At 33.8% G+C, this 15607-nt stretch overlaps 1 protein-coding gene across 1 annotated transcript in view; it reads left to right on the forward strand.

Moving 5' to 3' along the window:
- The window catches only part of SEC24D (SEC24 homolog D, COPII coat complex component), a 61683-nt gene that overhangs the window by 36249 nt on the left and 9827 nt on the right, over nt 1-15607 (forward strand). The window contains exons 9-16 of the mRNA XM_032223946.1: nt 1845-1983; nt 5099-5214; nt 8050-8174; nt 9137-9325; nt 9612-9705; nt 12390-12506; nt 13150-13320; nt 15006-15102. Coding sequence (XP_032079837.1) covers nt 1845-1983; nt 5099-5214; nt 8050-8174; nt 9137-9325; nt 9612-9705; nt 12390-12506; nt 13150-13320; nt 15006-15102 — 1048 coding nt within the window. The remainder of the gene's footprint in view (nt 1-1844; nt 1984-5098; nt 5215-8049; nt 8175-9136; nt 9326-9611; nt 9706-12389; nt 12507-13149; nt 13321-15005; nt 15103-15607) is intronic.

The raw sequence follows: 15607 nt of genomic DNA on the forward strand, positions 1-15607 counted from the left end.
TTTGGGTTAATTTGTATATATAAAGTAAATAAAATCATTGATGAAGTAGTTCTGATGTCCCCCCTCCCCGCAAAAAATATTAGTTTTAATTATATTTCAATTATAATATTTCTTTGCAATAGCTGTATTTAAATTCGGTACTGCTGACAATTAAAAAGGCAATACCATTCTTAAAAACATTCATTTGGTAAAACCAAAATGTTATGTTGCTAACTTGACATCAGAGTAAGTATAAAGATATCTTTTCCACTTCTAATAAGAAATCATTAGAAAAATCTATTTTGTTTTGATTTTATTCAATCTGTCTGTAGTGGCATATTAGACACAGGCAAGCAGATTAATATATCTGCAGCCTGTTAACCTTAACCAATGACTTTTATGAGTATTTCTTTGCTGATTTGAAGAAATAATTCATGAAAGATAAATTGCTCACAAATTATTTTTCTTAACATAGCCATGTTTCAATGCAAAACAATTTCATTGAAAGAAAAGGTAGATTAAATAATATAATGTTCATAAATCAAAGCAAATAAATAATTGTGTTAATGACAACACCATTTAACATTCTTTGACCAAACTACTGGCTTATTGGACACAATCCAGCTCAAACAGTCCAGTTTCATGTATTTTTATTCAAAATAATTCTTGCTGAGTTTAGAAGACTTTATTCCTTACCCTGTGAGTTTCAGTAGAAGGAATTGTGCATGTTTATCTCTTTTGTTAATTGCTATAGATTTTGAAGTGGAAAATGTTCAAAATTGACTATTCAAACCAATTTAAAAATCAGCTTTATATCTCCTGCTTTGAGATAATAACTTGTAGTTGCTGCTGCATCAGTTATCTGTTGTGGTCACCTCAGTTGGTACCCTTATTCTTACTCTGGCATGTGAGAAAGAGACACTTCCCCTTCATACAGAAATGTGCTGTATGTCTAGTGATTAACAGTCTAAATGAGCGGGGGGGGGGGAAGAATTTTAATACTCCATCCCTTGGCTTTCTCTAATCTATTGAAGTAAATTTTTTAGTGTTCCTTGTGCATGTAATGTACTAAAGTTCTGATAAAAAAATCAGGAGCCACTGTGATACAGTGGTTAGAATGCAGTATTGCAGGTTAACTCTACCCATTGCCAGGAGTTCAATCCTGACTGGTACAAGGTTGACTCAGCTTTCCATCCTTCCAAGATCGTAAAAAGATCCAAATTTGTGATGGCAATATGCTGAGATTTGTCAACTTCTCAGAAAGTGCTGTAAAACTCTATCAAGTGGTATATAAATGTAAGTGCAATGGCTATTGCTATTTATATATTCATAAGTGCATTGCACATTCTTAGTTGAAACCTTGTCATTACTTTGGCAATTATTTCCAAATGAATGTTGTCACTATGTTATACTATGCAATTATATACAATTAGTTGCTCTAATTTTTATTTACAATGATTCACCCCAAAATTAAGTACTTTCAAATCACATTCATTTTAGTGGGAAAGATTTGTACTGAACTCTCCCATAAGAAAAGCTTGAGTGATATATGATTAGTGAACTAGTTTGTGTTAGTTAAGGATAATGTAATTTTTAAAAGCTTTTTTTTTTTGCATTGTGAAATATTGATGGATGCACTTATATTTCATATTGATTCAATTAATCAACAAGAACAGTACGGTAAATTACAAAATATTAAAAGTACTATGAGGAAAGCCCACAGGATTCAAATTCAGTAAGAAAACTGGCAGTTTAAAAGCTCCCTCATATCAACATGAAACCAGTGATCCTTCAGGTGTAACTATCTATAGTTGGGACACTGACCTATTCAAGTTGCATCACCATTTTTTTAAAAATCTCTGCAGACTCCACTTTATTTGGTAAACCATGGGGAAAATGGACCAATTCGATGCAATCGATGCAAAGCTTACATGTGTCCTTTCATGCAGTTCATTGAGGGAGGAAGAAAATATCAGTGTGGATTTTGTAACTGTGTGAATGATGGTAAGTAACATTGGTTTTCTGGTTGTTTTTGAAATGATAGAAAACTCATTCTCCAAAGAAATTTTAAAATAGTTAATTTAAAAAAAAGATACCTAGAACATTTTTCTTTCACTTTATTCCAACTGGAAATACTGTTTCTTAAAAAATGTGTCACTTATGTATAAATTTCATCTAATGTAGATGAATGTGTATATCTCAGTTCTTACAAATTATGACTAGTTCTGAGTTTTGCAATTGTTAAAATGGAGCACCCCAGACCAAAAAATTGATTTGCATTCATTATTTGTTCAAATATAGGCTAGACAATATATTTCAGGGATTCTTAATTTGGATTCATGAACTGAGTACATGTTGGACATGATGACATAATAGGCCCTTTCCAACTCAGTGGTTCCAAATCAGGGGTGTCAAACTCAAGGCTCACAGGCCAGATCCGGGCCACAATGTGGTCGGATCCGACCTGCAGGGTCATCCTGGAAAGTGTAAGGAGCCGTCCTGCGTCGCTTTGGCCCTGTCTACCCACATCGCTTTGGCCCAGTTTACTTGCATTGCTTTGGCCCGGTCTACCCAATGCAAAGAGGAAACATGCCAGCAGTTTGGGGAGTGATGTCAAGCTGGCCATGCCCCCCCAGTCAGCCACGACTGCCCAGCCCCCAAGGTCAACCACAACCATGATGTGCCCTCAATGAAATTGAGTTCCAGAGAATGAAGGAATAATTACTTTTAAAAGACCAAAGAAAATGACGATTCATGCTAATCGTCTACTCATGTAAGAGCCATTGGAAAACTCTGCTGAGCTTTCTTCAGTCTCTGCCCTATTCTCTTCTCAGCATCTTTTTATTTCTATTCTAATATGAAAATACACATTACAGTCAAATTTTATGCCTGATTTTCCAAATGTGTATTTTTTGTCCATTACCACAAGACATGTAGGTATAAAATTGCAATCCTGAAGTAAGAGTCTGCATCCTACCAGGTGGAATTGGTATTTTGCTTAAACATTTTATTTCATATGAACTGAAATTTTGAATTTGTCTATTGAAAAGATTCCAGCATGCTCCTTCATCATTGCCTGATTGAAAGTAGAATTCTCAAAGCCTCGTATTATCCTGGCAATTGAAAATGTGCAATAGAGTCGCTCAGCCTTTGCTTTAGGAATTATGTGGAAATATTTCATATTGAAAAGACATAACACAAAACAGCCTATCTACAACCAAAGCTAGAAATCTTTGTAGTAAGGCTTCCCCTAAGATGTATAGATACTGGGTATGCTCAACAAAGATGAACAGTAAGAACAGTTAATCTTTTTTTAGAAAAGTACTTGATTTTTTCTGTAAGACCACATCCGTAAATAATAGCTGTGAATTTTATACTGTGTAAAATAGGCAAGCAGGAAAGGAAAGATATTATAATTAAATCAAACTGTTTTCTATATAGATTTAAATACATTTTGAACCTCTTAGAAAAGAATAAATAAGGACTTTGCCTCACTTTATGTCAGAGTACTACCATGGTTAAAATATCCATTAATTTTACTAGGCTTGGAGTTGCTTTGAACAGTAGATGCCATGCCATATTTGTCCAAGTACAATTGCATGTGACTCATAAATACAAGTTCCTGAACTTCTGGCTGAGTCCCAAAGCTTTGCCAGAATGCCTTTTTCAAGAGGCTTGCATCTAGTTGGATTTCCTCAGCTGGATCAAAGTGTCACAGAGCTTTCCCTAATACAGTAATCTTTTCAGCTGTGAAACATGAACCTTAAAAGAATTATGCCAACTCTTATTTGCCTCAAAGCTTAATCTGTGGAAAGAAAGAGAAGGCAGTTGGCTGCTGGGACTGTTTATTCAGCAGAACGTTCTCACAAATGTAGCAATGAGCTATCAAACATTTAGATTGATATTGCCATTTACAAACAGTCGCTTGCCTGCCTGCAATATTCTTTTTATTGTGCTATTTTTTTGCACTCTGATTTTCATCATAAGCAGGAGAACAATGTCCAGTCTTGTGGAGAAATTGATGGCCAAAGTAAAATAATAGAGATCTTAGTTCCAGGTTCACAGTAGCCTCCCACTCAGCTGCTAAGAAGTGAGATACAGATGATATATTTGTTTTTGTAGCCTAAAGTGTGGTTCTGAGTTAGAACTGAAACTTTGCATGTGCAAAGTGTTTGCTGGGTTCATAACACAAAGATATATTGTGCACTAATGTGTATTGTTTGAATGTTGGAAGAGGTCAGATGTTTCCACAGAGAACAGTTGTTTTCACAGCCATTATTTATCTATGTTATTTACACATATGAAATAATACAGTGTAAGATATATTGTTCCAGTATATTTTTTGTATCTTGGCTGGTGATTTTTTTTTTCAATTGCTGTCTACTGCCAGCAAGCTGCTTTTCCTCAAGGACAGATCTAAGGAAAGCCCTTTTTCTTTTCAAATCTTTAAACTCTTAATTGTACCAGATAAGCAAAAATGTAGAGGCAGACCCTCTTTACTTTTCCTACAGAGAACAAAAATCTCTTGGGTTCTTTTGAGGTGCAGGATCAGTCCTTTTCCAATACTTTTAAAGGCAATCCAAGCCCTCTTTTTTTCCTTCCCTTCCTTTGCATTTTAGCATACACTAAAGGAAATGCACTTACCATATTGAAAGCTCTGCAATGGCTATTGCAAGTGTGTAACATGCAAATGCTGGCGTAACCAGTAAGAAACTTCATGTAAGTGGTCAGAAGGAAAACAATATGAAGAAAAGTAACATCAAAGGTAAAGGTTTACTTGTGTGATGTGTACCTCACTGCCAGTCAGCATATTGACAGACTGAAACTCTCTTAAATCATAAAACTGAAAGATGTGTCTGAATTAGATTGGCAGAAAGAATAGAGATGAGATAAGTAAAATAAGTCTTTTTAAGGTGGATGTATTTGGTTGGAAATGTGAACTTTTATTACAAGTGGTTTCATCTTTGCCAACAATTGTAAAGCAAAACCAATACAAAGAGTTCCATCCCTTGCAACACTGTTCCTTTCATGTAAAATCTATTGCATATCAGGTATTAGCACTTTCAGAACAATGGTTCTGTTGAACAAAAGGAGAAAATAATCCTCTCTCTTTTTTTAGTTCCTCCATTTTATTTTCAACATCTGGATCACATTGGTAGAAGAATAGACCACTATGAAAGACCAGAGCTATCACTTGGATCATATGAGTATGTTGCTACTTTAGATTATTGCAAGGTAAGTGGAAAAAATTGTAACACGTGCTAAATCAGAGATTTACAGATTATATCTATAGAAAGAGTACAGCCTTATCTGTATGTTTAAAATTAAAATCTATACCCAGAGCAATATGAAATATAATCCAAATAAATACATGGTAAATTATATTAATACAATAAAATTTTCCTATTTTTCCCTTAAGAAATTTCTTTTGAGGAAAAAAAAATCCATATTTTTAGTTTTTACAGTTGTATAATTCATCTGGTCATGTTGCATGCTTAATATGATTGCCAAATTGGTTCTTTTGATTTTTTTATATTTGCACAGAACACTATTATAAATTGTCTCCCTTCACAGAATGCACTAAGTATCATACAATTAATTGGGCATAAAACTAACCAGGTTTATCCATTTTTATTGAATATAGCCACTATACTTGCAACCAGATAACCTGGTAAGATCAGTTCCCCCAATGATATGACTTGGAATCTCTGATGTTTCAAAGCCCATCTGTAAAGGGTCTGGTTCTCCTTTTTGACCACATGAGTAAAAAAGTATGAACCACCTGCGTGATATGACTGCTAAGAGCCAAATGCTAGGTTGGGTGCCCTAAACAGGAACCATACAATCAAGATCAATGTAACTGATTGTTCTGCTCTGCTCAGTTTTCAGTTCTGAGCACCTCAGTTCAAAAAGGACTGTGGTTAATTGGAGAAAGTGTAGAGTAGAGCTGCTAAGATAGTGAAGATTCTACAGGGAGGCATTAAACAAGGTCAATTCAAAAGTATAGGGCAATAGCCATATCGTTTGATGGTGCCACCTCCCACTGATGTGAAAATTTGGATTTTTAGAATGGTTGGAAGAATGGATGTCATTGTCCCATTGTCCCATGTTTTATAATCCTGAGCCAGTCCCTACAGTCCTTAGCCTTAGTCTAAAACCAGCCCAGCCCATTAGGAACAGTTAAAGGATGTGGATATGTTTAACCTATAAAAGAGAAATTGAGGAGAGATACAATAGCAATCTTCAAATCTTTTCAAATCCCCATCACATGAAAGAGAGAATAAGCATGTTATCTGTTGCCCTAGATAGCTGAAACTGGACCAAGATCAGGACAAGCACCTGAATCAATGGGTTAAAGGTACAAGGAAGGTACATCAGCAGGAAATTCCGAAATACAGTAGTGTCAGTCAGTGGAACTGGCTGTCACATGAAGTGGAATGTTATCATTTGCTAGAAGTCTTCAAACAAAGCCTGGGTAGTTTTCTCTTAGAGATGCTGTAATGAATCCTCCACTGAGCAATGAGTGGATCAGATGACCTCTAAATCCTCTTCAACTATAATTTTACAGTCTACGTGTTCTTCTTGACCTTGCATGAATTTCTAGATAATCCTCATGGATAAAGTGTTGTAGGATTGTTTTTTTTTCTGTCCAGTTTGTAAAATATTCATAATTAAGCTAAATGACTAACTGTCCATGCTTCTTTTATAACTGGCATTCATGTTGAAACTTTCTCACTAGTGTAGAGCATGTATAATTTGCAGGAAGATGTTTGAATTCTCCACCTCAATATCTGAGGAAAAGAGAACTTTCTATTGTGTTTATTGATGATAAATATATAGAAATATTAACCACGATGATAAATATCTAGATAGAATTTAATATACAGATATGCGTTTTGTGGTAGTATTTGGGGATTGATTAGAAAAGTTTTTAAAAACTCAGGCCTCCTCATAAAATTTGCAGTTCCTTATTTCTCTGAGGCATATGCTGACATCGTTTCTTCTACAACTGAAAAAAGAAGAAACAGTCAATATTGTTAACATAATGGCTTATGTTGCAATTACTTGGAGTTCCATTCCTAATTGAATTGTTGTTTGTTTTCAGCAAGTAACCTATGAATGTAAAGAGGAGCTTTATGAGTTTCTTATGGCACATAAGAAACCATTATCATAAACCATTCTACTCCTGCTGAGAGTTCAGGCTCATTATTTGAAAGAGGAAATAAGGGAGTCTTTTCTAACTTTATGTTTGACTTCAATTATTGATTAATATTATTACTACCTTAAATTCATGATACCTGATCATTCTGCTGTCAGAGGGAAGTAAAATTGTGGAATATCAGAACATTCCACAACTCCAGAATGTAGGGAACATATATACATGCACTTGTAAAACATATAAAAGTGAATAAATATATGAGAACATTCCACGTGGAGGAGGAGGAGGAACAGAAGATTATTATAAATATATTTTTCACCCTTCAGTCTCTTGGGCCTTGTAGCTTAAACAAGGTGTTATTAGGGAAGTGCAAAAGGGATGCAGTGAAAATTACATCTCTTTTTAAGTAAGCACATATTCTGCATCCCCATGTTACACAGCGGTGTTTATGTCTTTTCACTTTGCACCATCATCTTGATGAAAATCTCCCACTTTTTTTTCTTCTGTATTAGTCACTTGGCAGTCAAAGGATATGCCTGACTTTTAATGATGTCACAGTACAGTTTGAAATGACTATATTGTGTTATGTGGTTAGATCATATTTTCATGCATTGGCTGCATAATTATAAATTTCATGCCAGAATAATTAACAAAAGATAGATTATTAGTAGAAAATTAGCCCAATATATATTGCTAAGATTTTACAATTTTGCAATACTTTCACTGAAATGAATCTTAATACCAAAAGAGATTCAGTCTTAATTTAGCAATAAATACTGTATGTAATAGTAATAGTAGTAGTATACTAGTAGTAGTATAGTATTTGTAGTATTTCATGGTTGGTTTGAGAACCTTGGAAAAATAATCTAATTTGTCATATTACTGTTGTTTTTTCCCCTTCTTCTTCATAGAACAACAAGCCTCCTCAGCCACCAGCCTATATTTTTATGATTGATGTGTCTTACAATAACATAAAAAGTGGTCTTGTTAAACTGATTTGTGAAGAACTAAAAACTGTACTGAACAGACTTCCAAAGTAAGAAAAAAGTATTATAAACATTCAGCAAAACTAGTTATATTTTTAATTTAGAAACAACTAAGGGGTAACCGTCTTGATCAATGGATGGGTTGTTTGCTTTCCTTCTGCTTTCATTTCTGTAATGATGCATAATGATTCACATCATGTTGTCATCTTCAATCCTCTACCCTCAGTTTCAAGAAGATATTTAATGTAATAAAAAAGACCAAAACTGCCATATGTTTGTAATTTGTTTAGATTCTGCCCCCCTCCTTCTCACTCTCTTTCTTAAGCCAACTTAATAGGATCAAGTTCACCTTTGCCAAACTCCAAAATCAAAGCAGGGTTCCACCTGAATATAGTTGGGTTGGAAGCTAACAGTGAAGTCCAGGTCTAAAAGCAAATAATTTCCATATTATCAGCAAGAAAGCTGCATGGCACTCCCCATTAAGTCACTAGAGTTTTGAGTCTGAATTAAGGAGATTCTACTCCTATTTTTTTTTTTTTTTTGTCAGTAGGAGCATTGTTTAGAAGGTAGTAAGGGATTTTTATAACAACAATCCAGAATAGTTCCTAGAGGTATTAGTGTTTATCTCTTTGGTATCCACCAGGCTACTTATCCAATCTAACTTGGTTTTTTAAAGGTAGTTTTAATTAAAACAAAATAATTAAAAATACTTTTGAGGTGTACATGATTTATATAGTTACTCCTAGAAAAAAAAAATTGGGTGTCTGTAACCCAATGCTTGCTTTAAAAGGCAGTCAGTGTTCTCCATAGTTGACTTATTCTTTCTAACTCAGACCCAGATTCTACCTCATACTGTATATCCAGAAATTGATTCATTGAAAGATTCTATGAATATGTGTGGATGTAGTCTTTTATCTAATATGTGCAGATAAAATCCAAGTGTTTGGGTAAGATGAATAAAGGGGTAAAAAATTTCCTGCAACTGTATTTGCTAAAACTATTTCTCTTCAAGAGAGGAGCAAGACGTTTCGACAATTCGGGTTGGATTTGTCACTTACAATAAAATCCTTCACTTCTTCAATGTAAAAAGTACTCTTGCACAACCTCAAATGATGGTAGTCACTGACGTCAGTGAAGTATTCGTACCTTTGTTGGATGGCTTCCTTGTCAACTTCCAAGAATCACAATCTGTTATAAATAAGTAAGCAAATATTTATACATTTTTCTCATATTAATATCTACGTAGGGATTCTATTTATAAAAAAAAGCCCCATCCACTAGTTTTGAAAACCGATAATGGGGAAAATGGATGTTCATAATTTCCTGGCCTTCATAAACACTTTAATTGAAAATAAGTCCCATAATAGACAAGCTGCATTTTTATTATGGGGGTTGCAGTTTAAGAGCACCAGAGCTGGAGAATGACTATTTCTTCTGTCTAGTCCAGTCTTTTGAACAACCTGTGTTTTTTTCCTTCCTTTCTCTAGCTTGCTGGACCAGATTCCTGAGATGTTTGGAGATACAAATGAGAGTGAGACAGTCTTTGCTCCTGTGATTCAAGCAGGCATGGAAGCACTCAAGGTTAGACTCCTTTTCACCATAGAGCCTCACTAAGCTAAGAAAAGCTGTCCTTGAAAAATATTAATTACTATAAAACTTACTGCTGTTTTCTGTCAGTAGAATTTTGTACTATACCTGGGTGCTGCTTCATACATGCTATTTTTCCTAATAGAAGCCAAAAAGTAAATATAGGTAAATATTTAAAATTTATTTGAAAAGGGATAAAATCTCATTTGAATTGAGTAGAGCATCCGCTGATAGACTACTGGGCTTCCTTTTGCAGTTGGTTGGCCGCTGTAAAAACAGACTACTGGACTTAATAGGATTGAGGTCCAGTCCAATGGCATTACTGATGTTCTTATAATTCCCACACAAAATCTATAAAATATTCCATCCAGCATTCTCTTAAGTTATATTCCACTTTATCTCATCACTTTTATTTTTAATGCCATTTATATGCAGGAGGTCTCTTGTTTAGCTCTCTTCACCCATTTTCAAAACATGCTTATATACATAAGAAAATTAAAACCAAATTCCATACACTGAATACACCATAACTTCAAAGGGGATCCATCTGGAATGGTGTGTATATGTATATATTTACCATGAAAGTGATATCAGTGGCTCAGCAGACTTCTAGTCTCTCAATTTATTTTCTTTTGGTTTTTTGCTCATAATGCCAACTGTGAACAAATTCAGTAACACACGCTTTGCTACATAAATCAAATGATCACAGCATTTTTGTACTTTACCATCTTCCCATGAAGAGGAAATTGATGTTTGAATAATAATAATAAGGTCTGTTTGAAAAGGTGTGGTGGTGGAATGAAAAATTACAATTTAAAGTGCTCATAAAAATACTAAATAAGAGAAAGGCTTCCTCTCATAAAAAATTATTGAAACTTGTGTGTGGGTGGATAAAGTAATGGTCTGTGTATACAAACACACACAATAATCATACTACTTCTGTGACAAATGCAGAATTGAATCTAACAAATCTGAGAAGGATTGCAGAAGGATGCAAATTTAACTGCTTTCTTTCCAATATATGATTATGTATGTATGTATGTATGTATGTATGTATGTATGTATGTATGTATGTATGTATATTTCATGATAGCTCTTTTTCTTTTGTTTTTCTGATATGAAATATTTTATTACTTTATAATTTATACATTTTCATGCTTTACACTAGGGAACATTTGTGGTTCGCTATTTCAGTGTGAATGATTTGGGTGCTAATTTGTCTTAAATATGGTGAAACGATTATGAAAACTTAGTATTTTTAATGCTAACTTCACTTGATTCCCAATAATTATTTGGTATGCAATTTACTTATGAAGGATAGCCAATGAACCATCTACTTTGAAAGATTGCATTCAAACTCAGTAGAGTGTAATTATGATTTAGGCAAAAACATATCATACATTTTTTGGATTTTTCATATTTAAACAATATTTCAGTCCTTGATAAGATTCAGTGGTCATTTATATTTAAATAAATACATATTTCTTTAAGTATAAGCTTCTTCATTGTTCTGTGAATAACATGAAAGAACCAAGTAAACCACAATAATCAGTGATGGATAGTATATATCTATTATGTATTCCAGGTACATTAGGAAAATAACTCTGAAGTAAAATAAATGTGATTTATTTTGCTTCTTTATTTAATTCAAGTGTGGCAATCTGTAGAGAGAGTCAGAGTTAACATTGGTGAAGGAATTCAAGAGCTATTACGGTAACTGATAAAAGAGACTACATAAGAAATCTTAGCCCTGGGAAAGTAGGAAGCATAGAAACTAGTTTAAAGTCTGTAATTCTGAGTAGTATATGAGAAGACAGAGGAAAAATTGGGAAAGCTTTCAAGAAGATTCTGTTTATTACATTTACAACAACAGAACCCCACTAACTCTTGTCAATTTTCTTCCCTGACTTGGTTTGTACAGGCACCCATAAAGCTTTGGTGCAGTTGAATAAACGTTGTTATTATAGTGATGTACTTCAGCTAATTTCATTATAAAGATGTTTAAACTTCTACATTCACTCTAACAGTTTTAAGATAAGCACATATTGTTTTTCCAGACTCAAGTAAACCCTGTGTTCTATACTGAATCAATAAAGGAAAATATTTGCAGCACAGGGTTGAAATGAGGGAATTTTGGGGCCTCTCTGAGCTTGGTTGTTTTCTTACAGAATGCACTGAGGATGTTACCCAAACTAGGTAACATCCTCAGTGCATTCTAAGGCATTCAAGTTTAACTGAATTAAATTTTGCACCTGGACAGTCTCAGCTTTCCCGGTGTGCCTGTTAATGCACAGAGACATGTATCTACACACAGATGCACACAGAGAGAAAGTTTTAACTGCATAAATAACCCAGATAATACTATAGTGATTTTTTGTGTGAATACTATATCTTTTCTTTTCTCGTTTCTCTTTTCCTTTCCTTTCCTTTCTTTTCCTTTCTTTTCTTTCTTTCTTTCTTTCTTTCTTTCTTTCTTTCTTTCTTGTGGTAGTAGAGGTGAAGTTTTAGGGTATCAAATGAAGTTCAAACTATAAACAAATGGACTATTTAGTTTATAAAGTCGCTGAGAGTTTATACTGGAATAACAAAACTGTATAAGGCTCTATCTCAGAAGTTTATATCTGCAGGAGAATAAAGGTCATTTTTGTTTTTTTGCTTTTTTTCTATTTTTGTTACAGGCAGCAGAGTGCCCTGGAAAACTGTTTATCTTCCACTCTTCATTGCCAACTGCAGAGGCACCAGGGAAACTGAAGAACAGAGATGATAGGAAATTGGTCAATACAGAGAAAGAGAAGGTATTCATTAAAAAAGGAATTATTCTACAAATTGCTGTATAAAAGAGTAAACATGTTTCTGCATTTCATTTTTATCAAGTTTACAGAAATCATACAAATAGAATTTAGCATAATATAGTCAGTTTAATTCTCAGTATAGCAGAGATGGTTGCAATCAAGATGCCTTCATTATTGAATTCTAACTCAATAGCAATGACACAAACTCCAAGGGAAGCTTGCAAGGTATGGAATTCATCCAGTTAGCAATGATAACAAACTGTGAAAACAACTCTGGATAAATGTTGCATTGTAGTAGTTAGATAGTAGTAATGAATATAAAACTTAACAACTGTGATATGAATTAGTAACCTTTGGTAAGCAAAGACTACTTATTCCTGTTAATGAACATATTTGTGTTCAAAGTACATAATTTTTTCTTAATACATTTATATATTTATATATTTGATTCGTATCTGAAATAGTATATTCTTGTCAAGAAAACCTGCAACTGCCTTTTTGGTTAATGCTTGTTAAAATTGTTTAGCTCTTAAAATTATATTTTAATTTCATGTATATTTTTGTTTGCCTCCTTATTTTTTGCAACATCTTGTTCTTTTGTTTGCTGCTTACTTAACATGCTTCATTATTTTATATTCTTCTCCAGACGCTGTTTCAGGCCCAGACAAATATTTATGAGGCCTTGGCCAAAGACTGTGTTGCCAGTGGTTGCTGTGTAAATCTGTTTCTTTTCCCAAACCAGTATGCAGATATCGCTTCTATGGGCTTTGTGACTTTTCATACTGGAGGAACATTGTACAAGTACAATAATTTTCAGGTAACTGACAAAAGCTTCTTTTTTTCTTTCAGTAGTTTGCAACCTGAGGTATGTAGATTACTCAGATGATATTGTAGATGGAGCCAGTCATCCCATTGGCATATGCAACAAAAGAAACTCCTGGAATATTATTTTACCAAGAGTATAACTTTACTGATAGATTCATACAGATGTAGAAAAAGCGAAGCTAGCTCTTGAGATTTTTGTGCGAAAAACAGCATAATTAATTGCCCCCTTTCCCCATTTGGGCCACCCATTGTCCATTGCCCACCAATCCAACACATTTTTTTTGTGGGGGGGAACAGTCTGCACCTTCAGTAGGTTCCCATTGCATGGCCTTGAAGTATCAGAAGCTTCTCAGGCTGCCAACAGGTCACATATATTCCTCACCTCCCTCCCAACTGCCAATACATTCCAAGCATTTTCCTCCCTTCGATTTTCTTGTCAGTTTGCAAGTAGAGTTGCGTTAGGAGTCAGCCTTGACCATCTGGTTTATGTAACAGCTGCAAAAATAAAGTAAAACATGCAAGTGGCAAAAAAATGATTCTTTCTTGCAATCTCATTAGATTTTGCCAGGTTAAGATTTCAATACATTAGAATATCGTGCAAAAGTTCATTTATGTCAGTAATTCAACTTAAAAGGTGAAACTAATATATGAGACAGACTCATTACATGCAAAGTAAGATAGTTCAAGCCACAATTTGTCATAATTGTGATGATTGCAGATCATGAATCAGCATCGGGACATTAATTTGAAAAGGCAAACATTGGAAAATCTTATGATAAGACCTCTGAAAATGTGATGCAGTAATTAAGGTGTTGAACAAGGACCAAAGAGATAAAGGTCCAGGTTCATTTGCAGAAGAGGATTAGAGTTGAAAATTTGACAGGACAGTCACTGCCCAAACTGTTTCCCAATGTTGTGTGGAAAAATATGGGAAATCTCAAGCAATTATAGGAACAAATAAAGAAGAATGCAATACATATTTCTATAAGTAGTGAGTAAATTTTTTGTCTTGCAACCTTCTATACAACTGGAACTACATTTTTAATCTGATTTTCTTCTCCATTCCAAATAGGATAAAGAAATATATGGATTATGTCCCCTCTCTGTTTATTAGTGCTAGACTCCTACGGGAACCATTTATGTTTAGTGGCATTTCTGTCCTTTTCCTGACATTAAATAATTATAAATCACACTGTTCTTGCATTCCTATACATTCCTTAGGCTTATGATGACAATGTACAACATAATCTTGTAAGATTATGAAAAAATTACAATTATTTTATTAAACTGGGAATATAATATGTAACAAATTTCTAAATAAAGTATACGCTTACTCTAATGTTGGCTTGTTTTTAAAATGATAAAAATATTTTCCAAATATCTGTTATTTTCATCAATCTATTTTAAAAGTATAGATTTTCTTTACTAATATTGTATTTTTTTTCTATGTATAACAAGCAGTTTGATTTTTCTCTTAATCTGCATGACCATGTGAGAATGTGAAAGGCCTGCAAGTATTAACTAAATAAATTCTTATATAGGAGTGATTTAGTACTATTAATTCCTAACAATTTACAGTATAGCCTGAAACAATTTACGATATGTTGCGCTGCTGCCATCCAGTGGTAGTCATTATTTAGTCAAGTTTTTCCCAATTTTTTTTTTTTTTTTGTTCAGATACAGTCTGACAGCCATCAATTTCTCAATGACCTGAGAAAGGATATAGAAAAAAAAGTGGGTTTTGATGCTATTATGAGAGTTCGAACTAGCACAGGTAATAATGATTACTATAAAAGGTTTTTATTTGCTTTTTTTACATGGTTTAAAAGATAGCCTTAATATGTCTTTTCTTTTTTCCTGGAACAAAATGCGAAGTATTGGGAATTAGTAAACCTCAATGTAAAATCTGTCAAATCTTTCCAAATGCATGCTGGATTTGGCTTGGTTTTTAGATGATAAACCACCCAGGTTTCTTCCTGAAACATTCAATTACATAGTACAGAATAAATCCAACATTGTTGGCATAATTATAGTGAATAATTTGAAAAAAATGTCATGATCATCAGTCTTAATTTCAAGCACCTTTTTCTTTTTGAAAGTAAGGTTCCAGATTGCTGCTTCAGACTTTTTGCTGGTTTCAGGTTAATGTTTCTGATGAGAAAGGTGACTGTAGTATTTATTTTTTAACAAATCAACTTCATTAAAGAGGATAGAGACTGTTACTAAGATTAGCACTGGGTGGGTGAATAGGAGAATATGTCCTTTGAAGCTATCAGCTG

This window comes from Thamnophis elegans, chromosome 9, assembly GCF_009769535.1.
Source record: "Thamnophis elegans isolate rThaEle1 chromosome 9, rThaEle1.pri, whole genome shotgun sequence".
In the NCBI taxonomy this organism is placed as follows: Eukaryota; Metazoa; Chordata; class Lepidosauria; order Squamata; family Colubridae; genus Thamnophis; species Thamnophis elegans.